Source organism: Poecilia reticulata, chromosome 16, assembly GCF_904066995.2.
Source record: "Poecilia reticulata chromosome 16, P_reticulata-male-v2, whole genome shotgun sequence".
Classification (NCBI taxonomy): domain Eukaryota; kingdom Metazoa; phylum Chordata; class Actinopteri; order Cyprinodontiformes; family Poeciliidae; genus Poecilia; species Poecilia reticulata.
Genome location: NC_088845.1, coordinates 14,952,932 through 14,978,751, shown reverse-complemented (window position 1 = coordinate 14,978,751; position 25,820 = coordinate 14,952,932). Strand labels below are relative to the sequence as shown.

General features: G+C 39.9%; 1 protein-coding gene across 7 annotated transcripts in view; it reads left to right on the top strand.

Moving 5' to 3' along the window:
• The window catches only part of myh14 (myosin, heavy chain 14, non-muscle), a 37,716-nt gene that overhangs the window by 1,742 nt on the left and 10,154 nt on the right, over positions 1-25,820 (top strand). For 2 of the 7 annotated variants that reach the window (XM_008431597.3, XM_008431605.3), the window contains exons 2-32: positions 2,802-2,982; positions 6,201-6,407; positions 7,891-8,047; positions 8,909-8,936; positions 9,613-9,727; positions 10,142-10,189; positions 10,503-10,514; positions 12,438-12,530; positions 12,619-12,682; positions 12,933-13,031; positions 13,130-13,273; positions 13,378-13,592; positions 14,238-14,390; positions 14,560-14,733; positions 15,452-15,625; positions 15,716-15,830; positions 16,142-16,210; positions 18,477-18,682; positions 18,770-18,891; positions 19,023-19,092; positions 19,170-19,330; positions 20,647-20,755; positions 21,230-21,361; positions 21,460-21,666; positions 21,752-21,889; positions 22,770-22,893; positions 23,099-23,270; positions 23,354-23,566; positions 24,534-24,678; positions 25,284-25,490; positions 25,612-25,716. In XM_008431597.3, coding sequence (XP_008429819.2) covers positions 2,815-2,982; positions 6,201-6,407; positions 7,891-8,047; positions 8,909-8,936; positions 9,613-9,727; positions 10,142-10,189; positions 10,503-10,514; positions 12,438-12,530; positions 12,619-12,682; positions 12,933-13,031; positions 13,130-13,273; positions 13,378-13,592; positions 14,238-14,390; positions 14,560-14,733; positions 15,452-15,625; positions 15,716-15,830; positions 16,142-16,210; positions 18,477-18,682; positions 18,770-18,891; positions 19,023-19,092; positions 19,170-19,330; positions 20,647-20,755; positions 21,230-21,361; positions 21,460-21,666; positions 21,752-21,889; positions 22,770-22,893; positions 23,099-23,270; positions 23,354-23,566; positions 24,534-24,678; positions 25,284-25,490; positions 25,612-25,716 — 4,146 coding nt within the window. In that variant the 5' untranslated portion in view covers positions 2,802-2,814. The remainder of the gene's footprint in view (positions 1-2,801; positions 2,983-6,200; positions 6,408-7,890; positions 8,048-8,908; positions 8,937-9,612; positions 9,728-10,141; positions 10,190-10,502; positions 10,515-12,437; positions 12,531-12,618; positions 12,683-12,932; positions 13,032-13,129; positions 13,274-13,377; positions 13,593-14,237; positions 14,391-14,559; positions 14,734-15,451; positions 15,626-15,715; positions 15,831-16,141; positions 16,211-18,476; positions 18,683-18,769; positions 18,892-19,022; positions 19,093-19,169; positions 19,331-20,646; positions 20,756-21,229; positions 21,362-21,459; positions 21,667-21,751; positions 21,890-22,769; positions 22,894-23,098; positions 23,271-23,353; positions 23,567-24,533; positions 24,679-25,283; positions 25,491-25,611; positions 25,717-25,820) is intronic. The other 5 variants (XM_008431600.3, XM_008431599.3, XM_008431602.3 and 2 more) reach the window with 5 other exon arrangements.

Here is a 25,820-nt window from a genome sequence, read left to right as displayed (position 1 = left end):
CGGTTTTCACATGAAGGTCTAAGACAACATGACATGACATTTTTTATTGTTTCTTTAATAAAAAAGAAACAATTACTCTTGCTGTTATATATAATAAACATAAACACTGCAGTCAAGATAGGTTTTCTGTTATGTTTATTATTTGAGATAATAATAAAAATAAAAATACAAACAGTATATTTATGAGTTTTAGATTAAGAGAATGCTAATAGAGTAATGCAAGCATATGAAGCTAGCTGGTTATCAGTCTAGATGTCTGTTTGAGTGGCCAACTCACTGTCACCTGCTGAGCAGATATATCCCTGTGTTAAATGTAATGGGTTTCCAAACCATGACTGCCCACAAGTTTTGCTACCAGAAATATTTCCAAGCTGCCAATTTTGTGTTTTAGTGGGTGAGGGAAGCTGACTTCGTTCAGCCAGCTGACTGACCATGCGCAGCTGGAGAAAACTTCTCATAAAAACAGTTTCACTCAGAGATCCAAATCATTTTTCCCTTTATCAGTCCTATCAGAACTGAAAGACATAATTTTTTTTCCCCCGCTATTTATTGTCTGCATCTAAATTAGGATTTATAAATACACTAGCATAATTTGATTCCCTTATTTTGATAAGGTCAAATTAAGATATGGAGCATACTTTAATGCTGCCAGTCTTGTAATTCAATATCAGTTAGATTCAAACCTGTTTTTATCAAACAAGCTCCAGCACATGTTTTAAATATTAGCAATAAAAAAGCAGAATTAAAAATTATCTAGTCATACGTCAAAGAAAACTGAAAGTTCATAATCAGTGCATCTTTATGTATTAGTAGGATTTTAAAAAATACCACGAAAGAGTTGCACCAAAAAGCCAAATGACAACCAGAATCTGCCATTTTTCATCCTGTTTAGCCCAAACGGTGACGTCATGGTATGTCGTTCAAAAAGTTGTACCTAAGCTAGGTGCTAATAGTCCATGCTTACAATAACAATCCTTGTTGTGGATGTTGTTATTGAAGGAAGACTTGAAGTTTGCTGTCAGGGAGATGTGTCAAGAAGAAATTAGAGGAACCACAAAGGATGCGCAAACCCATTTGAATAGAAACATTTTCAATATGCTTCTTAAATAGAAATATCTTAATAAGAATGATGGGTGACTCCTTTGTTTTCCACACCACAACTCCCTTGGTTTTTTGTGACAAGAAATATTCTTCCTTGTCAGCTCGGTAAAGGTGTAGTAGCTGTTTTTCAGCCATCTGACCTTCAGTTAGCAGCAACAGGTAGAGGAGAGTTCAGTAGTTTCTAACAATAATTTTGATAAAAGGCTTTTAAAGAAACCATAATAAGACAGCCTGTAAACTGACTGAGAGCGTTTCTTAATACTTCATAGCTCCATGCTGACTGTCTGGGTGGTGCCAGCTCTTTTGTGGACATGTTTGCTCCACGCCCAGTGTTGAATTGGAGTTACAGGTATGGGTTGGGAGCAGAAATATAAAGATGCAGCGTAAAAGAGTCAGACTGAAGCACATAGCAGGAATCAGGCCTGATGACATACCTGCAGAGGCACAGAGATGCCACATTACCTAGCACATTCCTTGTACAAATTTGGACATTAAGCTGCCTGTTGGATCAAAGATGAGGTTTGTCTCATTGCTGCTGGTGCCTTTTGTGCTCCTCGTGTCTCCTTTTCCTTTGAAGCGTGGTTATCCTCATGGTTCATCCCTTTCAGAGCAAATTTATCAGATTCTGATGGAAATTTCAAAGGTATTTCAGGATACCGGCCTGTAATATAAACCTATAGCAGCGGTTCCTGAACTTTTCAGCTTCTGACCTACAAGGAAAACAGACTCGTGACCCAGATTATTGGTTAAGTATGCAACAAACAGGGGGTACAGTGACAATCAGCGGCATACATTTTTTAAGTACCTTTTTTTTTTTCTATTTCTTCATAAGCATGTTTTCCAATGATCCTTTTTGTTATTTCCCTTCTCCAGATCTTAAGCTGGTCTACTTGTTTTAGCATCTTTTTAAGACCTCTTTTGCATATTGACTGCCGGGAGAGATTCCAGGAGCCTGTGATGTTCACTTAAAATATTATATTTTGAGTCCCCAAAGCTTTAACTCCTAAACTCACCCAGTTTTGCATGATAAAGTCCACATTGTCTACTGTTTCATCTATTATAAGAAGCTTTCTCATTGAACTACTGCTTTGTAGTTGTTGGAATAAATTTAGAAACATCCTGTTGTTGTGCTGCAGTCAGTCTGACTCTGGATTGCCTTCATGTGTCAAAGCTGTAACCACTTTTAGCAACTGTCACCTCCTGTCTCCCTGGACCACCAGCCCCTGAGGCGATTCAGCGTTTTGCCTTTCCAGTATAGCCTTCCATGCATTCCTTTCTGGGGTTTTATCTCTTCTGGGTTCAATGGGTTGTAGTGGAAGGAGGTGCTTTAAACTGGGAGTTTGATTTGTTTTGAACTTTCTCCTCACCATTCCTCCCCCAGCTTTACTGTCATGTCAGTTTACTCGGTCGATTGATGTGTCTCGCTGTTTCTCCAAGCCTCCCTCCCTCCTTCCTTCTCCATCCGCAAATCTCCCAGTTTCTCTTCCATTTTCGTCTTCCTCTCGATTTCCCGCATCTCCCATTTAGGCCATCCTCTGCCCAGCCTCGGGTTTAAATGGGCTGCATGTTACTTGCATGCTACCGCAGCTCTTTCTGTACGCGTGGGTGCTGAAGCATGTGATCTCTCGACACAGAATCCCATCAGCGTCTCGGTCCGCTGAACGAAATAGTTTTTAATCTCACTTCTCGTTTTCTTGCAGTGCCAGCAGTACCATGTCCAGGCCAATGGGGGGCGTCGCCAACGATGTCACCCGCTTCCTGTCATCAGGCGTGGGGACGAGTTCTCCCACCGCCAACTCCTCGATGTTCTCCGCCGCCAGCCAGGCCGACTGGGCTGCCAAGAGGCTGGTGTGGGTGCCGTCGGAGAAGCATGGCTTTGAGGTGAGCTGTCATGGGAACACCCCGACTTTTCAGCCGGTTCTGTTTACCCGAAACATTAAATTTAATCCACGAGCATCATCTGGACCCTGACTCACTGTCTCATTTATTGCATCACCTCTCCATGTGTTAAAACATGCAGGGCGATGTGACAGAAAGACATCATTTCAGGGCTCAGAGCCATTTTTTCTTTTTACAACTTGTCCCAACATTCTTTCTTTTCACTGTCTTAAGTTTAATCGTCTTGTAAATTATTTGCCCCAAGTCTGTTCCCTCGACTTACAGGTGTGTCAGACAGGTGACGTAAAGAAACACAGGGTGTGTGTGTGCTTTTGTCTTTATGTTAGGAGCTCTTTAATCCCTGTGACAATGCTCTAGTTTCTACTTCATTCTTTATTATTCTTATTGTTTCATTCTTTACTGGCACATTAACTATTATAAGCAACTCAAAAGGCTCTTGATATAAAATTAATGTTTTTCAGTTCCATCAACATTCATTTGAGGCTCTCAGAGAGCATATTTTAGGATGTGACTCATGAATTCAATGTCCCGTCTCTGAGTGTCCCTCTCTCTGCTGGACTGGTTTCATAAAAAGCTCTATGAATAGAACAATACGCTCCTTCAGCGCCGTGATGTTAAGGAGGCCAGTGCAGACACTGACTTCATCTTACAGTCACGTTCTCAGTGATAAAAAAAACAACAACAAATTACCACACAAACTTAGAGGAAAAGTCAGAAACGTTCACGTCATCATGTAGTTTCATAATCTTGGCATGCTTTTTTCTACCATACTTTAGAGACACTGACTCATATTTATATGTGTTATGCATTTTAAGTAGCAGAAATAGCAAAGCAATGGTCCTAAGACAGATTCACAGCAAGATCAGAAACAAAAAGAGGGCACACAGTGGCTACTTCATCAGGTACAACTGATCAGCTGCTTGGCAAAACAAATACTGAATAACTCTGCAACATCTCAGTGCATTTAGGTGTCTTGAAGTGATGTAGACGACTTGTTGAAGTTCAGCTGAGTATGAGAAAGTAGCCCTGACTCTGAATGTGACTAAGGCTGAGACAATTAATCAGATTAATCATGGTGAATCAATTGTTGAAATAATCATTAACTAATTTAGTAATCAAGTGATTGCTAACTAGAGCATACAGACTAAAACATGCAATTTGCTAAAACAACACCACACCCAGAGACGTAATTAAGCCAAAACTGTACAAAGACATAAACAAATAAATATTTTCGACCTAGAACTTCTCAAGGTCCAGGTGATGCATAGTTTTAGCATCACCTGATTCAAATTCTGTAAAAATGGATGGAGTCTCCCTGCAGCAAATTCCCCATGTCTGGCACAGATCACAGTGGCCAAGAAGCTAAAGGTCACAGAGAGCATTGAAAACTGTCGTTGCAATACTGTAAAATCGTCCCAATATGCAGCTGCATGATGCTGCCATGTCAGAATGGACCAGAGTGTCTCAATGTTGAATCTGTGCTATGACAAATTAAGGCAGCTCTGTGGTCAAAAAGTTCTGTGGGGGGAACCTAATAAAGTGGCTGTTGCATATAGGTTCTTTTGTTCTGTGAAGATGAAGCTTAGAGTGTACTGAAGGGAAATGTCATAGTATAACCTTATTTTATCATTTCCATATTTGTTAAGGTGTGAAAAATTTAAACCTGAGCTTGAAAAAATGTCTACATTTCCAAACTCCCTTGTTTTTAATTATCTAAAAGACAAAAATGTAAGTTTAAAAAAATAAGTTGGTTTTTACACTGATTTATATTTTGATGACGTCTTTCATCTGTTATTTGTCACATCCACACTTTCGGCTCATTTATAATTTTGGTTTTGAGTTACAGAGTTGCACAGTGGGAGCACTGTTGCCTTACAAGAAGGTCCTCGGTTTGAATCCTGGCATGGAGTAACACACAGATTCTCCCTGTGCATGTGTGGGTTTTCTCTGGGTACTCCAACATCCTATCACAGTTTAAAAACGTGACTGTTTGGTTATTGGAGCCCCTAGTGCTTAGATGTGTATGCATGGTTGTTTGTCCTGTATGTCTGTGTGTTGTCTTGTGATGGACTGTCCAGGGTGAAACCCGCCTCTCACCCAAACATATTGTTTTAGATACCAAACAAGATAATAATTTTATTTTATTTTAAATATTGTTACCACATATCACAAAATGTGATTTAAACGGTTGAATGATTTGCAGATCATAACGATGATCAAACTCAACGTGGTAAATGTTTCAGAAATGTGTCTAAAATGTGTTCATTATTTATAGGAACCTATAAAATTTATAGGAACCTTTATTACAGTTTATGTTATAATTCATATACATTTTGTCTTTATTTCTACCTAAAGCATCTTTTAGCTCATACTTTATCCAAAACTGATTAAGTTGTTAAACACTTTAAACTTACTATAAATTCGCTATCTTGTGTGATGTTTTAGGTGTCTCACATTACAATTAGGCATCATCTAATAACCCAAAATAGTCTAAAATTAGGAAAACATGACATTTCGATATTATTGGTGAATAATATCACCAATTATATCAATTTTATATGCAATTTACTTTCTTTTCTTCCTGCACTTACTTTTCAACAGAGATTTTGATATTGCAGTGCATTGATGACAAATGAGGAAAATGTGTAGTTATGGTTCACATCATTCAGATGTGAATCATACTCATTATTAATAGATTTTTGTGAAAAATTGAAATTTGATTTGAATCATAAACACTAATTGTTCCCCTTACCTTTGTCAAATCCATGAAACATAACAAAAGGCAGCACAGTTTAGCAGTATTTCAGCTCAGACCAAGGGATTTCCACAGATGAAGCAGCTCTTCAGTCCTGTTTGGACTTCGCTGAATTTTATAATTCACGGCTTTCGCAATCTAATAATCCTTTAAAACAACTTTACTTTAAGGTATGATGTCTCATCTTTATTTTTGTGCTTTCAAGTGAAACTATTAAGTTTGTTGTCATAGGCAGATAGAAGAGCTGGAAGGAGCAAAAAAATAAATAAAGCTGCTAAATTCCCCCCAAAATGTTGGGAAAAAGTCCAGAAACCCTAAAGAGCTGCTGATAATGTAAACTTTCTAATGTTAAAACAGAAAAACGCTCGGTGGAAGGAAAATATAAAAAAACGCTTTAAAGTAACTTTAACACTCATCATCTTATTTTTTACTTTATCTTTTCCAGTCGGCCAGCATTCGGGAGGAGCGCGGCGACGAGGTGGAGGTGGAGCTCACAGACAGCCAGCGGAAGCTGACTCTGTCCAGGGAGGAGGTGCAACGCATGAACCCGCCGCGCTTCAGTAAGGTGGAGGACATGGCCGACCTCACCTGCCTCAACGAGGCCTCTGTGCTGCACAACCTCAGAGAGCGATACTACTCGGGCCTGATCTACGTGAGTGCATGAACGCTGCTCTGTGACGTTTACACCTGATGCACCGGAGCCAAGTCGCGTTGACTGTAACCGATGCGACCAGAAAGGACCAGTAAGGAGTCGGCTTACAGAGACGTTAGGCGTAGTAACAGGGATGTTCTCAGTTTCTGTTCCATCACAGTGGCCAAAATGTAGTTAGGAGATATGGTAGATGCAACAAGGCATTCATAAAATATGTATTTTGACAGGATGTGCATTTAAAGCAGCATAATAATAAATGAATGTTACTAGATGTTGAAGTTCCTTTTAATGTGATAAATAATTCAGAAACAGTTTGGAGATAACTGATAAGCAGACAGATTATTGATGTCCCTTGGTGAGGTGTGTAACAATATGAGATAAGATACAATAGTGTGTATCAATCTTTTATGACTTGCAACTGGAGTGTATTATGAAAACATTACTGGCACCAATCTATCTCAAACTCACAGGCTGAACTTACTTCCTTATTTGTCAGGAGTCATCTCATTAAAGCAGTGAACTCAGTCATTCATGTATTGCCTTACAAAAGTAGTTACAATTTGAACTTTGGCACATTTTTTTTTCACATTATAGATAAGGATTTCAATATATATTTTGGGTGCTGCAGTTGGAACACAAATCTCTTGACACGTTTCAAGTCTTTTGCAGCCTCCAAAAGATTTTTCTCCAGGATTGTTCTGTATTTGACTCGGTCCATCTTTTGCAATCAGTGTTGACCGACTTCCTTATTCCTGGTGAAGGAAATTATCATTACAGCATGATGTTGGCACCACCATGCGTCCCAGTGGGGGTGGCATATTCAGGTGGTAGTTCAGTGTTAACCCCAGAAGTTCAGTTTTGGTCCCAGTTGTTCACTATTTACTTATTAGTTGACTTTCAAAGACAGTTGGTTATACTGTATTTCATCAGAGCGATCAGAGTTAATTGGCATCGTTTTTTTTTACTTCACTTCAACGTTATGTTGGTCTGTCACATAAACATCCAATAAATTACACAAAGGTTTGTAGGAACATTTAGCTTCATAAGTTCTTTTGTAAGGCACTGCATGTTGAGCCATGTGTATCAGAGACTGAAAATAATTGCTTAATGTGATAGTTTTGAACTTCATGCTTGTGAAATAGTGACCAAACTGGTAGGAGATGCTGAGCGTCTCATGTTGGGAGCAGAATGCTTCCTTCTGGACAGTTCTCGTGTTTTGACAGTACAAAAGCTTAAAGCTGGAGGGAATAAGCCAAAAAACATCTCGTCACTGAAAGAGTGACTTTTCAGAAACAAAAGTATTTGTTTGCTTTCCATGAAAGGCAAATTTCCTCGCAGAAACTCAACATGCTATATTTCTAAGTTTTTTCTGTTTATTAAGCAAATGTTGTCTTGGTCAAACTTTTACGTTTAAGCAACGTAAACTAGACATTTCTCTGGGTTTAACATGCAGCGTAACCCTCTCTGTCCTGTCGTCTTTCAGACATATTCAGGGCTGTTCTGTGTGGTGGTGAACCCCTACAAAAACCTGCCCATCTACACAGAGTCCATCGTGGAGATGTATCGCGGCAAAAAGCGCCATGAGATGCCCCCGCACATCTACGCCATATCCGAGGCGGCCTACCGCAGCATGCTTCAAGGTAATCAACACACTGCGTGACCTGTGACTGACTCCTCGCTCCGTTTTGTTGCACGATATCCTCCGTGATCTTTGATCGCTTGGCCTCGACATGAATGCTATTTCAAGGCGTGGTCGATTCTTGACTTGTGGTTTGTTATCAAGACCTTTTAAAATTTAAAATAAACACGTGAGAGGATTTTCACGACTGCAGTGTTGAAGTGCAACACTCCCACCTATAAAAACCTGGATCCTGTGATTTGATTGTACATTTGATGTGGTGAGCGTTTTGTAACTCTACACGACTGGCTCCCCCCGCCCCTGCCCTGCTTGTCATGTTGATTTTACAAAACGAGACGGAGAGAATTCCCAGCAACCGCTCAAAAGCAGTTAAGGGTTTATTGTGCAATGCCTCTGCATGTCTAGCTGACATAATGGGACAGGACTGATGAGGCTCTGAGGCTTCAGTTGCCCTCCCTAAGGGGGTCGGGGGTGGCAACAGCTGTAGGTGTGTTACTACAGAGTTTAAACCTGTAGGACCAGTATGAATTCCTGCTAACCGAATGCGTGAGAATCTGCAAAAGCAAACAGCTCCGACGTCGCAAACGGTGTCCACCCACTGACTGCCAGCGCTGAGTGCGATACGGCTGCCTGGAGAGACCAGTTGAGCTGGTGAGCGGCTTGTCTCTCCCAGCGCTGTCATGTTAATGAGTGACTGGAACCAGAGTGTTAAATACAGAAACATCTGCTCAAAATCAGAAAGTGAAAGAAGTGCAAAATTATTTAGTTTTTAATGTCTGGGTAAATTCAACCTCAGATAGTTCATAAAATATGACTTGTTTGTTCATTTTGCTGTTTATTTAACTGTGCTTCTCTTTCACAGACAGAGAAGATCAGTCAATCCTTTGCACGTGAGTAACCTACACTCAGCCTCCAGCATGTCTCTCTGTGTTAATTCTCATTTGCCGAAATAAGGAGCATGCCTCTCGTCGTCTGACTATCAGCATGGGAGTGTCTGTCTCATTTCATATTTGGATTTGACTCCTTCAAAATCCGGACCATGCATTTCTAATTATTTTTCATTCAAGCTACACACAGGCATTATATCTGAAGCAGCTGTTCTTTTTCCTTCAGAATGTAACTTTAGTTTTGTAAAATCGTTGTCATAAATCAAAAGGAAGTGAAGAATAAAATCACAAGTTTAACCTGAGGCATGTCATGCGAATTTAACTTTGAACTCCTCACTTGTCTGTCTTCATTCCTGTCGTCCATGTCTCCCTGCCATAATCTTCCTGCCATTGTCAGATCCCTCAGTCTGCTGCCCCTTGATCTTTTTTCTGTCTCTACTTCCTTCAGTCAGTAGAGAGAGATCATATCCTCCACCTGCTTTCTGTTCAAACCTGTGATTTATCACACTCTGCGTGACCTCTGTGTTTGTTGTTTTGTTAGGTCGCTTGTTCCTTTGTATTCTGTTGCTCTAAAGTTATACATCATTCATGCTTCAGGCTGAATGTTTAGGAATTAGCCAACAGTGGTATTTGCTGTGTATGTTTTTTATACATATGCATGTGTGTGTTTGTGTTGCAGAGGTGAATCTGGAGCTGGGAAAACAGAAAACACCAAGAAAGTCATCCAGTATTTGGCTCACGTTGCCTCGTCTCATAAAGGTGGCACTTTGGGTAGAAACAAGGAAGCTGTACAGGTACGTTACCATAGAGATAGCCCATCCTACAGCAGGGATTGGGATTTGGGTTTAGTTGGGGATTCCAGTACTGATCATTCAAAAACGCTTCAGTCTACCACTTGGGATTGTATCAAGGTCCTTCCATAACATTTTTTTTTTTCTGAATATGCATCAAATCTGAATATAAAAGCACTATTACAGAATACTACTGTTTGATGCAAAAGATTCAGAAATTGTCTTAAATAATCCAAAATTGTTTGAAATCCACTTTTTCTCAAGCTCATTAAATTAGGTTATAGTTATAGATCTCTCTGAGTTGGAGTTCTTCTTTTTTCTGCATTTCTTCATTATTTCCTACCCTCGTTCCTTCTTGCGCTTTTTTCCTTTATTTTCTTCTTCCTCCTCTTTCCTCCTTTCTTGCCTCATGTTCAGATGGATGGTTCTCGGTCCCTAACGAGAGGCAGCACTCTGGCGAACAGGGTGAGTTATCTCTGTCCTGCTGCCATTTTATCCACCTTTGCTTCTGTCTCCCCCTTTGCTTCTGTCTGTCCTATTTTCTGCTTAATGAACCCCACAATGAGTCCAATAAAACTTAAAACATGTTAATGCCACTGCCAATGTTGTTCCTTATTAACAGTGTAGCTTTCTTCTGTGTATTCTTTACCTGTTTTTGTTGTTTTGATTGTTGTCTTATTTGTCTTTTTTTTGTTTGTTTGTTCATCCCATCCACACTTTTACCCATCCATGAATGTTCCCTCCTTATTATACCTCATTTGTTTCCACAATTCACCAGAGTTTACAATATGTGAGTATAAACATATTCAGCAAATTTTCTCTTGGGAAAATCACATTCTGTACCTGATCTGAATCCTAAACAAAGTGAAAATCATGTTTGTGAATTTTTACTTTTTCCTGACTTTTACCTGGTTTTCTAGATTGCCATATATTTCTACAATCTTCCTTTTAACGGGGTTTATGTTTGGTTTTACTTTTGCTTACTAAAGCCTTGTGTACGTGTTGGGCTGAGCTTTTTCTGCTGAAGATTTTCATGACTTTTGTAGCTGCACAGCACTTGTGAAAGAGTGCGGATTTGGGTGTGTGAATGGGTGTGGGTGAGATGCACATACTTCCATATTCTGTTTGCTCTGTTTTCTCAGTGTTTTTTCTGCCTTTGATGTTGATTGGTCTGCACATCCTGAGTATCTTTAAAGCATAAGCGCTCTGTGCAGCAAGGCTCTTTTAATTCCCATCTTTTGCTGCTGCATCAACGGCTGCTGCTGCATTGGCAACACAACAACTGCAGTAATGCATTGCAGCTTGTTTGAATCTTCCAGAATACTGCTTCTGTTTCTACGCTGCAGCCAGATCGCTCTTCTCAACCTTTTAGGTTGTCAAACTTTAGTCCTCGAGGGCCAGAGTCCTGAAAGGTTTAGATGTGTCTCTGCTTCCAAACACCTGAAATAAATAATTGGGGTTTTTGCTGAAGTCTGTAGTTTTTGATTCAGGTGTGTTGAATCAGTCACATCCAGAACTTGCACGGTACTGGCCCTTGAGAAATGGAGTCTCCCCCGTGATCAAGCTTGATGAGTGCTCTTTTTTCTTGATTGCTAATTCAATTAAGAGCAGTACATGCCTTTGGTTTGAGAATCATTTGTTCTTTTGTCTCAAAGTGATTTGGAGTAGATGTCATTTTCTTTGCAAAATGCATCAGTTTGTGTCTTTGTGCCATAGCAATTTTTTTTGTTAGCATCACAAATTAGTGCAGTGCCTTGCAGTATTCTTCCCCAAGAGCCTTTTCACATTTTGTCACATTACAACCACAAAGTTTAGTGTATTTCATTGGCATTTTATGTAATAGACCAACACAAAGTGGTGCGTACATTGTGTGAAAGTGAAAGGAAAATGACACATGGTTTTTAAAACTCGCATGCATTTTTATTCAGTAATCTTTACTGTTATTCCCCTTAAGAGCAAACCTATTCAGATGTAGTCGTTCTCTTAAGCTGCTTTCCAGCAATGTTACAACATTTGAACATCTCACACAGAACTTTTTAATTCATAGTCCAAAAATCAAATCCAGCGGCAAAAATCCACAGCCCAGGTGGGAGAATCTGTAAATAAGAGAAGCAAAATGCCAATGCCAAACTATCTGTCTGGTGGAAAACTAGCCCTGAACACACCAACCCAACAGTGAAACATGCAGATCAGAAGATTATGCTTATGTTGAGCAGTGATACAAAGGATGGTCAGAGTTGATGAGAAGATGGACAGGATGTAGATTTACAATCCTAACCACACTGTAGTGGAGTGGTTAAGATCATTTGATTGTTAGAATGGCCCAGTCAAAGTAAGATCTAAATTCATTGAATAATTTTCATAGAAGAATGGGCAGAAATTTCTATTTCTACAAAGTTTTGATACAGGGGGCTAAATACAAATGCACACCACACTTTTCAGATTTGAATGAGTAAAAAAAACTGTTAAGCATCATTTCCCAATCATTTTCCTTCTACTTCACAGTTATGTGCAACTTTGTATTCTTTTATCTAATAAAATATGTGTTTGTCTTCGTAACACGAGAAGATGTAAACAAATCAAGACATGGGAATACTTGAAAGGCACCATTGTTTAAATTTTTCATTTATAGTGGAAAGGCTCTACAGGAGCTACCATGTTTTTTGTTTTTTTTGCTGCTTTGAAGCTGATCAGGTCTGTCCATGTTTCCCAGGGTGAGCTGGAGAGACAGTTGCTGCAGGCCAACCCCATACTGGAGGCCTTTGGAAACGCTAAGACTGTTAAGAACGACAACTCCTCTAGATTTGTAAGATCTGTCTTTGGACAAACAGGAAATGTTGCACCGTTAGCATGCATCTTAAAACTGCTCTAACCTGCCCTATCGTCTCTTTCAGGGTAAATTCATCCGCATTAATTTTGACGTGGCAGGGTATATTGTCGGTGCCAACATTGAGACCTGTATCCTGACTTGTTTTGGATGTAAAATTGAAATGCATTGCTTTATCTAACACAGCTATATGTGCATAAAAGTTTGTAGCTCTCTAGAATCTCAATCTTGTTGGTTTTTACAACAAGCAGATTATAAGTGTTTTTCTTTTTTTTTTTGTTTTTTTTTGTTTTATAGGATTCAGATTATTGTCTAGTATAGAAAATCCTACTATTGCAACCCTGTTTTTCGCTGTTGGTGTCCCTAACAATAAAAATGTAGACCTCCTTGAAAAGTCTCGGGCCACCCGTCAGGCCAAGGATGAGAGGACCTTTCACATATTTTACCAGTTGCTATGTGGAGCTTCTGAAGAAACTAGAGGTGAGGGAAAAGTGCAAAGCTACTAAATATAAGCCAGTTTTGTTTAATTTAAATTATTTATTTTTGGAATTGAATCTATATTCTTTTCCGTTTCTCAGCGGAATTGCTTCTTGGAAGTGCGGATGACTATCGTTTCCTAAGCGGAGGCTCCATCCCTGTTCCTGGTCAGAGCGATGCAGAGAATTTCACGCAGACCATGGACTCTGTGGCGATAATGGGCTTCACTCCCGAGGAGTCAGTGTGTAAGAAAGAGCCTGACAGAGAGCAAGCATAGAAAATGTTTTATCTTGTTTGATTGCTTTTTAAATCCTTCCTGCTCTCTCTATGTTGTGTCCCCCTCCTCCAGCCATGCTGAAGGTGATCTCTGCCGTGCTGCAGTTTGGAAACATTTCCTTCACGAAGGAGAAGAATCACGATCAGGCCTCCATGCCCGACAACACGGCTGCTCAGAAGCTGTGCCATCTGCTGGGCATCAATGTAATGGAGTTCACCCGCGCCATCCTCACACCGAAGATCAAAGTTGGGAGAGAGTACGTGCAAAAAGCTCAGACAAAAGAACAGGTGAGATTTTAAATTATACTTAATAATAGCGGGAAATGGAAGAAAAATGATACATGGTTTTTGAATCAACCAGTTGCAAGTTTTTTACCTCAGTCAATGTTCTGCATGTTTTAAATGTGTTGCCGCTTCAACACAATCCAGAATCAGCTTCTCAGCGTATCATCAAGCTCTGCAGAAACCCATTTATGGAGAGCATCTGTTAACTCCACTTTTCAAGTCTTGCATCAGATTCTCAGTTAAATTTAGCTCTGCACTTTGGGCCATTTGAACACATGGATATGCTCTTGCAAAACATCCTATTGTGGCTTGTGCCGCATGTTTAGGGTGAGTGTGTCCTGCTGTAAGGTGAACATCTGCCTCGGGTTTCAATCGAGTAGATTGTTCTCCAGTACTGCCCTGCATTTACTTCAAACCATTTTCCCATGAACCCTGACCAGCCCATGACAATGTTTGGCACATTTCCTTTTTGCATGTTGGCTAAAAAGTTCACATGAGCAATGGGTCTCCATCCCTTTATCCCCAACCTTTCTGCTGTGCTTTCTTGTCCTTCATTACTTTGTGCTAGTCTACCACATAAAATCCAGATAAACAAATTTTTTTTTGCATCATTGCTATATAATGAATCATATATGTCTGTTGTTCTAGGCTGACTTTGCCATTGAAGCGCTGGCGAAGGCAACATATGAGCGTCTGTTCAGGTGGCTGGTCCACAGGATCAACAGAGCCCTGGACCGCAGGCAGAGACAAGGCGCGTCCTTCATTGGCATCCTCGATATAGCTGGATTTGAGATCTTCCAGGTAAATTCATGTGATGATGCAGAAATGTCGAAAGACGATGTCAGATTTTCCTAGCACTGATTCTGATTGCAGATGGGAGCATCACAAGCGACCATTTTTGTTATAATTATACTATGATGGACAGGTTTTGGATGCTATCTCATGAATCCTTGTTTTGTTTCCTGTGCAGCTGAACTCCTTTGAGCAGCTTTGCATCAACTACACCAACGAGAAGCTGCAACAGCTCTTCAACCACACCATGTTCATCCTGGAGCAGGAGGAGTACCAGAGAGAGGGCATCGAGTGGAACTTCATTGACTTCGGCCTCGACCTGCAGCCCTGCATTGACCTCATTGAGAGACCAGTACGTAGTAGCACACCCAAATTATATTTGTTTTTACAAAAAATACTTGCTGCTTGAAACATAAAGTTATCAACAACTGTTTGAAGAATTTTGAATTCATTAGTTAGAAATTTTCATTTCCTTGTGGGATCAATAAAGTATTTTTGAATTTGAGTAAACCCATATTTAATACTTAAACTATCAATATTCTATCTATTTAATTTTAATTACACCAGATGAACAATCATTATTTTTTTTAATTTGATCTAAAAGCAAGACTAGGATTAAAAAACATTAATTGACTTATAATTTATACAGTGAAAATTATGTTTATATGATACTTTGAACAGTTTTGCTTGCACACTGTCTAAGTTCAATATTCAAATTATTCCAGTTTGACTCCACTTACGAATACACAAAAGTTTACACAGAATACACATTTCTACTTGTTCTGGATTTGCACATTTTAAACTCTGATTTTTCCCTTATTTTAAAAATTTGCTCCTTAGTCTGAAACAATGTTTTAATATTTTCCGGTGATTGCCTATTGTTGTCTTTGTAAAGTATTAGAGCTGTCTGTAGTTTCACTACATCACTAAATTGTAATAATTTAGATTTTAGTATTTTCTAGATATCTCACCTTATAGGTTATACTTATTGCTCCTTTTTGTTACTGCGAATGGTGAATGTTTCCAGATAAAGTTAAGCAAGATGATCTTACTTAGCTTTCATTTGTCAGGCTCACCCACCTGGCGTTCTGGCGCTGCTGGATGAAGAGTGCTGGTTTCCCCGGGCAACGGATCGCACATTTGTGGAGAAGCTCTGTTCCGAACAAGGCAACCATTCAAAGTTCTACAAATCAAAGCAGCCACGTGGAGAAGCTGACTTCTCCATAATTCACTATGCAGGAAAGGTATATATTCTTCTTTCTTGTCCGCATTTTATATTATCATTTCTGTTCCTTCACACTTGTTCTGCCACTGTGTGGCGTCCTGATCTACAGGTGGACTACAAGGCGAATGATTGGTTAATAAAGAACATGGATCCTCTGAACGACAACGTGGCGTCTCTTCTTCATCAATCGTCGGATCATTTTGTGTCTGAACTCTGGAAGGAGGGTGAGACTAAACACTGCATAGAGCTTTGGGATTGTGGATTTCTGTATTTTGTTTTTTGCAATACAATTACAGAAAAATACTTTCATCCCCAGTCGGCCAATCACGTTCCAATTATTTTTCTGGTGAACAATGTATTAACTTTACTCCACTTCTCTTTACTCTTTTTTGTTTCCTCTTGTGTTCCTTCTTCTCGTCCTCTACCCGTTTGCTCTTCGGCCGTTTCCTCTTCTCTTCCCTCGGCACTACTTTGGTGCCCACTTCTTCCTGTCCTTCTTGTCTCGCCTCCAATGCTGTCCTGCTTCCTGCATCAGATATTCAAACTCTTCCTCGTGTGTACTTCTTTGACTCCTATGCCACTCTACAGACTAATGGCTCCGACAGTAGGTTTTATTTTTACCTCTTCTCTCCCAGTTTGTGTCGTTTTCTGGCTGCCCAGTTTGTGATTGTGGTGTGACGTTTATCGTTCTTTGCTCCGTCTTTTTCTTGTCAATATTAGTTTAGTTTGTGTGTGTGTGTGTGTGTGTGTGTGTGTGTGTGTGTGTGTGTGTGTGTGTGTGTGTGTGTGTGTGTGTGTGTGTGTAGTGGCTTTCAGGAATGTACACATCCCTGATAAGTTCCAGATTTTTGAGTCTTAAGGTGTTCGTCAGTTTTAAAACATTTTCATTTTTTTCTACCTTGGTTGTGGCGTATATCCTGCACAACCCAACTAAAATGAAAATAAGCCTGTTAGAAGGAAAAGTTTAAATAGTACAAAAACTGCAGTAAAGTGTTTTCATAAGTATGTATAACCTTTTAATAGATGTAACAATCTTATACCACTTAAAAGAATAATTGATCTGCTTTTCTTAACATTCCATTATAAAATAATGTCTCAAAAAATATTTGCACCCTTTTCAGTAAACACTGTAAAAAATCTCTGTTTGCATTACATCGATAAACCCGTTGTTTATAACAGCTGACCAAATTTTTGCAGGTTTCTGCTGGTATTTTGATGATTTGAGGTTGGAAGGTCTTCTTTCTATCACCCTAATCAGATCAAGTCAATAAAGGAAATATTGGTGAAATGAAAAGTTTATCTAGCACCTGCATATGTCCTGGGTGTCAATAATTTAAGTTTTAACCTTTTTACAGATAAATTGTTTAAATCCTTGGCAACCTCCCCTTTTAGTTCCCCAGGATTAAGTAGGTAAATTTGACAAAGAAGTCTGAACTTTAGTTCAAGTTCATTCGATTCACTTTAATTAATGGCAGGTCTGAACTCGAGAAGACTGAACGTGAAATTAAAACCGTTTAAAGGTGTGAGCATTTAACCACTCGATTTCCCGCTCATTGATTTGTGGGGTTTTCAGTTGAATTGTGCAGGAAAAATGTTTCATTAGAGGTGGAAGAAGTTTGTAAACATTTTCTCAAAAATCTGGATATTTAACAACAATGTGTACATTTTTGAGAGTTGTAAATCTAGAATTTGACTTTTAGTACTTTTGCTGTGATTGTGGGATGTTGCCTTTGCGTTTGTACTGACGTTTGATTTCCTGTCATGTTGTGCAAGTAGAAGAGTGACAATATGTCTACAACTAGAAGCTTTTATTAAATTAATTTACCATTAGGCTGAAGGCAAAATTGATGCTTTCATTGTTTTCACAATCAAACAGCAAAAACCTGAATTTACTCTGGCGAGACGTTGTGTTGCAAATAGATCTGATTTCTTTTCTCTGTTTTTGAATTTAAATCAGTGGTTCTATAAATTTCTACTTTTAACCCTTAAATAAATAACAGCAAGCAAATATGTTTCATGAATTGTATCCATTTATGGCCTGTTGTTTTGAAATCTTGTTAAAATTAATTCATTTAGGGATCCTGAGGCAAATTTTCAGAATCACTCATTTAAATATTTTATTAGTCTGATTGTTGGTATTTTGAAATAATTTTGCTATTATTGCATCTGATAGTGCAGAGCATACTTTCTGCTCCAGATTAAATACTTTCTCCTTCAATCTGGACCAAGATGATGATTTTTGTATTTATTTATTTTTTTGATTTCCTTTATTCTCTCCTAAATTAATGGATCTGTTTAATAATTAACAAGAAGACATAAATTAGTTGCTAAGTATTAAGAGTTTCTACATGCCTCATTGTTGCCTGAGGAGACTTTCACAGAGTCGGGTCAAAACCAGAATAAATCACTTTTATGCAGACGTTCCATGCCTGTCTGAACAAGTCCAACGCTAACAGGTTTAGCATGACAGGCTGTATTAATGTCTATGTGTGTCTTTCACCAACTGCTGTTGATACTTTCTTTGGATCGATTTCAGCTACAAATCCACATAATTTCACTATTTGTGTCAACAGCAGCCTCTCCTGGCTTTGTTGCACTAATGTGTGTTACGAAACGTTTACAGCACCTTCTAAGCCTGTTTGCATCCTCTTGCTAAAAATGTGTAGAAAGCTTTAATGTAAATGAATAGTTTATAACCAGCAACATAAACGCATTCTGAAAAGTTTTATAAAGTCTAATTCTTGATTTTTGGTCATTTGTTCACTGATCAAAACTCCAATATTATAAAATGTGCCAGTAAATGTCAATGGAGCCGCATCACGGCAGCTAAATTCTGGGAAACTGAGACGCGGCTCTCTGCTCACATCCAGTCGACAGGATTGTGGGTCTGGACCAGGTGTCGACAGGAGAGAGCAGCGGATCCGTTCCGTTTGGAGCCGCTGGGCTGAAGACGAAGAAGGGGATGTTCCGGACCGTTGGTCAGCTCTACAAAGAGTCCCTGACCAAGCTGATGGCCACGCTCAGGAACACCAACCCCAACTTCCTGCGGTGCATTATCCCCAACCACGAGAAGAGGGTGAGACCTCCAGCTCCAGATCAGGCAGACAAAAGATGAGAGCAAGGGAAAATATCTGACCTTTCTTCCTGCCTTACGTCTCCGCAGGCTGGCAAACTGGCACCGCACCTCGTTTTGGACCAGCTGAGGTGTAACGGCGTTCTGGAGGGAATCCGTATCTGCAGACAGGGTTTCCCCAACCGCATCCCATTCCAGGAGTTCAGACAGAGGTGTGGATTTATAACTCTGCTCCACAAGTTTTTAATCAACAAATTAAAAGCGTTTCATCGCCATCTGTCACTCTTCCTGTCTGTCATCGTCGTTGTTTCTCTTGGACAAACATTTTTGTATTTGTCTCCAGATATGAGATTCTTACTCCCAACGCTATCCCTCGCACCTTCATGGACGGCAAACAGGCGTCAGAGCTAATGGTAGGTGACATTTTACACACCAGAACCTCACAGAGAGGTGTGAGACAAGCTGACTGATGGTTGCTGTTGTCGTTCAGATCAATGCTTTGGAGCTGGATCCCAACCTGTACAGGGTGGGTCAGAGTAAAGTCTTCTTCAGAGCCGGAGTCCTGGCTCACCTAGAGGAAGAGAGAGACCTGAAGATCACAGACACCATCATACGCTTCCAGAGCGCCTCCAGAGGGTTTCTAGCTCGCAAGTAAGGCTTTACCTAGCTGCACAGAAAGCAGAGAGAGATTTTAACAAGATTAATTAATCTGACTTGGCTAAAAATTTAAATCTTGTGTGCAAAAATAAAAGAAATTACTTGCAACGCAACCAAACTGGTCCCTTAAATGATGACTTTGATTCCTTGTGGGTGTTAATTTATTTTATTTTTTACATTACTATATACCATAGACACTACTGGATATATTAATATTACAGAACATAGTTTCACATATGGCTGAGTGAAATGGCTTGAAAGTTAAATCTCAGATTTTTGTTCACATCAGATCCGATTTCTGATTTTTGTTTTGCCCGACTTTTCTAAAAAAATTTATATTTTCAAAAAGTGACTTTTGTTTCAGTAATCCCTTCTGTGAGTTGTATGACATAGTATTAGGGCCAGGCTATGAGAAATATTGCTTAATTATGAGGAGATAGTCTTTTACTAGGAGAACATCTTAAAATGACCAGAAAAAAATATTTTAATGAGGAAAAAATGTGATAATTTTTTTTCGCTATTTTTGGTGTTCTCATAAAATTACGATTTCATTCTCCTAATATTAACACTTCTTGTAATGTTAACAGTTTATTCTACTGTCATATGACTTTATCCTCATATTACTATGAGTGTATTCTTGTAACTTTATGAATTTATTCTCGTTAAAAAAAAAAAAAACATAGCCTGACCATTATATTTTGCTGTAGAGTTGACCTGAATTCAAAATCCAAACAAAAAAGAATTTGTTAAAACGCTTTTCAAGCAAGATGGCGTCCTTGGGCGTAAACTATGGAAACTCAAGGAGCGGATTGGTGAAAAAAAATCCATATTCTGGCTTCAAAAAACAAAAATTAAGTTAATCTAGTTTCATGTGTGAATATAAAGCTGATTTAATGAGCTTGCCCCAAACTGGAGCGCCTCACAAAACCTGGGAAACAATTAAGTCAAGATTCTGTTTGTCAGAACCTGAATGTGGTGTGTTGCATTGCAGCAAGAAAGTTGTGGGTTCAAATCCCGCCTGGGGATTTTCCACATAGCGTTTGCAAGTGAAAACTTGTAAAAAATCTTGGTTGATTATCTTTTCACCTGACTACAATGAGCTATTCCTGGTAAATGTGACACTAACACGTCAACATTAAGTAAATATTTGTCAGGAGGCGTGGTGGAGCACAGGTCAAAACATTTAGTCAGCTGTTGACTAATGGGCATTTAAATACATAATAGTATGATTTAGATCCAGACTGATGAATGAGGGCAGCCTCTCTATGATGGGTTTTGTGGTTGACTCTGACTGTTTGTTCTTGTTTCAGGGCCTTTATGAAGAAGCAGCAGCAGCTGAGCGCTCTGAGGGTGATGCAGAGGAACTGTGCTGCGTACCTCAAACTCAGGAACTGGCAGTGGTGGCGGCTGTTTACAAAGGTGCACACAGATCACAGCTCTGACACACTATACTCTGACATTATTATTAGATGATGCCATATTTCACTGCGTCTTGCTAAACCTACTTACTTGAATGTTAAATTGTTTACCTCGTAAAAGTATTTGCTGTAAGTCCACAAATACACCCAACACTTCTGCTGCTCATCACCGCCTTCTTTCTTCTTCAAAAGGCTTTTGATTAAATGACAAGTTTGGTTTGCATCCATGTCTGTCTGTGCAGCCGACGGCACAGCAGCCTATCATAATTTTTACAGTGAAATCAACTAAATGATAGCAATATTAGGTCACCTACTGTCACCTACTTCACCTACTTTTTGAAGAAGATTTAGTTAACACACACAACAGTTTGTTTTGATGAGACAACAGGGTGGGTAGTTGCCTGTAATTATATAATTACTGTCAAAAATCTGGAGTTTGACTCAAGAGTTGTGGTTTGTGTTTTGTGGCCACCAGGTGAAGCCGTTGCTGCAGGTGACCCGCCAGGATGAGGAGATCCAAGCCAGAGAGTCGGAGATCCACAAGGCCAAGGAGAACCTCACCCGAGTGGAGCAGGAATACTCTGAGCTGGACAGGAAGCACGCTCAGGTGCAAACAGACCTCCTCTTTGTTTCTACTCTGGTCTGAGAGTTTACTTTCCACCGTGACTCACTCCTCACTCATCACTCATACTCCCACTCCTCTAGCTGATAGAGGAAAAGGCAGTGCTGGCCGACCAGCTGCAGGCAGAGGCAGAGCTCTTTGCAGAGGCGGAGGAGATGCGGGCCAGGTTAGCCAGCCGGAAACAGGAGCTGGAGGAGGTTCTGAGCGAAATGGAGAGCCGGCTGGTGGAGGAGGAGGAGAGGGGAGCGCAGCTGGGCAATGAGAAGAAGAGGCTGCAGCAGAATGTACAGGTAATAGACGTGCAACTACAATCCTTTGAAGAAACTATCAGTGGATGCTGGACAGGATGATTAAACAGACCTGGTGTTTGTTCAGGACCTGGAGGAGCAGCTAGAGGAGGAGGAAAGTGCCAGACAGCGCCTCCTGCTGGAGAAGGTTACCTTGGAGACCAAAGCGAAGAGTTTGGAGGCAGACCTCCTGACTGCCGTGGAGCAGAGAGACCGACTCAGCAAGGTCAGCTTCACATTGCACTGGAGGCTATGTACTTTGCACATTTAAGATGTCCGTCTCAATGTAAACAAAAAGTTGATGAAAACAGACTTTACAGGCTACCTCATATACAAAATTCACTATTTGCACATTTTTATACTTCCATTTGGGTTTCAAAAGCTTCTAAAAACAGTAAAGCACCTAAAAAAGCCATCAATAAGTTAATGATTTTGATGTCTGGAAAATGAACTGTTTCAAAATCCTCCCGATTGTTGAATCACACTGGCCCGTTACCTAGCAACCCAAGCTCCAGCACGTTTGGTCAGCTGGCTTTAATGGCTTAAGCTGTAAAATTAGTTTTGTTGTTAACTTACCACCCAGAGACCACTTGCTGCATTCTTGTTGGTTGTACTGGAAGCACCACTTCTGCTTTTCAAAGATGTAAGGTTGTATAATTGCGCATCTGTTTGCAGCAACGTAAACCCTGAGTTAGTAGGACATGGCCATCAGCAGCTTATTTGGATTTAAAGTGACAAAAAGAACAAAAACAGCTCATTCTGAAAGGAGCTCAAAATAGACAGAACTGACCAGACTGAAATCTCATTATCTAAGAATTATTTTGTGCAAAAAAATGCATGTTTTGTATAGCCAATAGATCTATTCTAACCTGTCTGAGAAAGTTTAATAGATCACTTTTCTGATGTAATTAGTAAAAATAAATTGTAATACCTGTAATAGTCACATGTGTTTATATGTAGATAGTTGTGTTTTCTCAAAAAGGATCCCATGAGAAAATGTACAAAGGAAAAAGTATTTAGACCATGAAAAACATTTAAACTTACATATTATTTCAATAAGTGTCATGTACATTTTCCTGACATTTTTCCTGATTGTGTCTGAGCAGGAGAAAAAGCTGCTGGAGGAACATTTGAGTGAAGTGACTGACCAACTCACTGAGGAGGAGGAGAAGACTAAAAGCCTTAACAAACTTAAGAACAAGCAGGAGGCCGTCATTGCTGATCTAGAAGGTAGATATCGTCATCCGTTCCCATTGCTCCTTCGAGTCTAAAAGACTTGTTGCTGTATGTTCAGTCACATTTTGAATCCTGCTGTTCCAGAGCAGAAACATTTTATATCAGCCTTGTTATTGTTGGTACCATTTGGAGGTTAGTACTCAATCAGTTGCTCAGTGATTCAAAAGTTGATCTTGCTTTGTGCCCGGTCCCTTTGCAGAACGTCTAAAACGTGAGGAGCAGGGCCGGCTAGAGCAGGAGAAGTGGAAGAGGAGGATGGAGAGCGACTCGTTGGAGACCCAGGAGCAGCTGTCGGACCTGGGCATGCTGACCGCCGAGCTCAGAGGAACCCTGGCTCAGAAGGAGAAGGAGATCACCACCCTGCAGGGCCGGTGAGACTCAGCATAATAATAATAATACAAACATCCTGTGAGAAATTTTGAATAATTTTCATTTTCTATTAATTCTCTGTCAGGTTGGAAGAAGAAGGAGCACGCCGTGCTGAAGCTCAGAGATCTCTCAGGGAGGCCTTGTCGCAAGTGTCTGAGCTAAAGGAGGAGGTGGAAAATGAGCGAGGGATGAGGGAAAGAGCTGAGAAACAGAGGAGAGACCTGGGAGAGGAGCTGGAAGCTCTGAGAACCGAGCTGGAGGACACGCTGGACACCACGGCTACACAACAAGAGCTCAGGTAAATACAGGCAAACTGGAACTTCTGAATACACATTTAGTTAGTTTAGCATCTGGCAAATTGTGTCTTGAAAATATTTCACAGGGTTTGTCCTTGGAAATGCTTGAAATTCATTTAGGTGTTTGTAAAGTGCCTGATTTCTGTCTAAAGTCCCTGAAAGTTACTGATATTCAAACCACACAGATTGGTAATAAAGTGCAATCTCTTGTTAGATTAAAAGCGTAAATGTAGGGATGCAGTTGTGGCGTAGGCAGTACAATGTGTTATCCATGTACAGAGACCTCTGTGATGCGGTTGATGACAGGTTCAAGTCCCAACCTGTTGACCTTTGCCACACGTCTCCTCCCTTCTCTCACAGCCCACCTTCCTGTCAATCTACTGAAAAATGAAGGCAACTAGAGCCAGAAAAAATCCTTAAAACCAAAAAAAAGCCTAGATTTGGAAAGTGGTATTTACAGTCAAAATCAGATATTTTCACACACCTAATAAAAAGACACATGACATTTATTCCTCATTGTCTGAAGTTAAATTTGACGAAACGTCCCGTGTTTTAGGTCAGTTAAAGTCACAGAAATTAATTTATGAGACCTAAAATTTTGTTACAATTCAAAATGTATTTTTCAGTTAATTTGTATTGTTTTTATCTCCAATGTGTGGTGCTGAAAAAATTTGAAAATATACCTTGAAAATGCTTGAAAAGTTTTTACTGCAGGAAAAGCGTACGAACCCTGTTTTTAGTAAGGTGCTGCATGGGGTTATCTTCACACACAAGTAGTGCATGAAAAATGCAAAAATCAGTAGATGCAACAGGCGTGCAGTAGATTGGCATATACGCATTCATGTGCAGAGGAAAGAAAAGAGGAAATGTTTTCTGTTTTTCCTTATTGAGAGCCTTATAAAGGAAACTGTCCAGATTTTGCACAGTAAGCTACTACTGGCTATTGTCAACAATCCTACCTGTCCACAGATCTCGGCGGGAGGCGGAGCTAAGCGAGCTGCAGCGATGTGTTGAAGAGGAGACGCGTCGCCACGAGGTCCAGCTCTCAGAGCTCAGGATCAAACACAGCGCAGCCATAGACAACCTGCAGGAGCAACTGGACAACAGCAAGAGGGTAGGAAACACACACATACCAACATATCCATATGTAAACATGCACTGTTACCAGAGATGAGTAGTAATTAGTTACATTTACTTGAATATAACAACTTTTATTAAAAATGTACTTTTAAGAGTGTTTTTATTGTGCTTACTTTTTACTTTTGCTTGAGTCATTTTATTATGAAGTATCTCTGCTCTTAATTGAGTAAAGTTTTTGCATGCACTACCCGCTGTAGTAACCAGAAATTCACCAGACACAAACCTGCAGTCTTTGTTAAAGTTTCATACGTTTTAAATTGAAAGAAATTGATTTTGAAAAATGTTTCTATTGCCTGATGTAGTTATTTTGTAATTATACTATTTATATGAATCATTTTCATTTTGGTCTTTAAAATACCAAAATTTCCACATAACTTTATATTTTTATCCGTCTGATGTTATTTTTAAATACTGACTCAGTACTTCACAAAACATTTTCTACTCTTACTTCATTCATTTCTTGGACAGCTACTTTTCACTTTAACTTGAGTAAAAATATGTTGAAGTAGTGCTACTTGAGTACAATCTTTGACTTCTCTAGCCGCCTCTGATCGTTGCCTGCTGTGGCGTTTCCTTCAGGCTCGTCAGTCCCTGGAGAAGGCCAAAACTGTCCTGGAGGAGGAGCGGCAGAATTTGACCGAGGAAATCAAGAACCTCCAGACGAGCCGCTCGGAGAGCGAGCGAGGCCGGAAGAGGGCCGATGGTCAGCTGCAGGAGCTCAGCGCTCGCCTGGCTCAGGCCGACAGGGAACGCGAGGACAGGGAGGAGCGCATGCACAAGCTGCAGGTGCAGTAACACACCCGTCACTGATGCTATGTGTTCATCTAATGTCTCCCCTCTGTTCAGACACTTTTTGGGTGTTAGATGTTTGTAAATCCACATTAAAAGCCAATTGTGTCTCTTTCAGTGTGAGATCGAAGGGTTGTCCGGCAATTTGTCTTCCTCTGACTCCAAATCTCTCCGGCTCGCTAAAGAAGTCTCCAGTCTGGAGAGTCAGCTGCATGATGCAAAGGTAAAGATCGTTTCACAGATACTTTTAGAGTAGAAATCTATTTTTAATTGCTAGTTATATAAAATATTTTGATGGGAAAAAGTTCTCACATAGTTTTGTGTTTG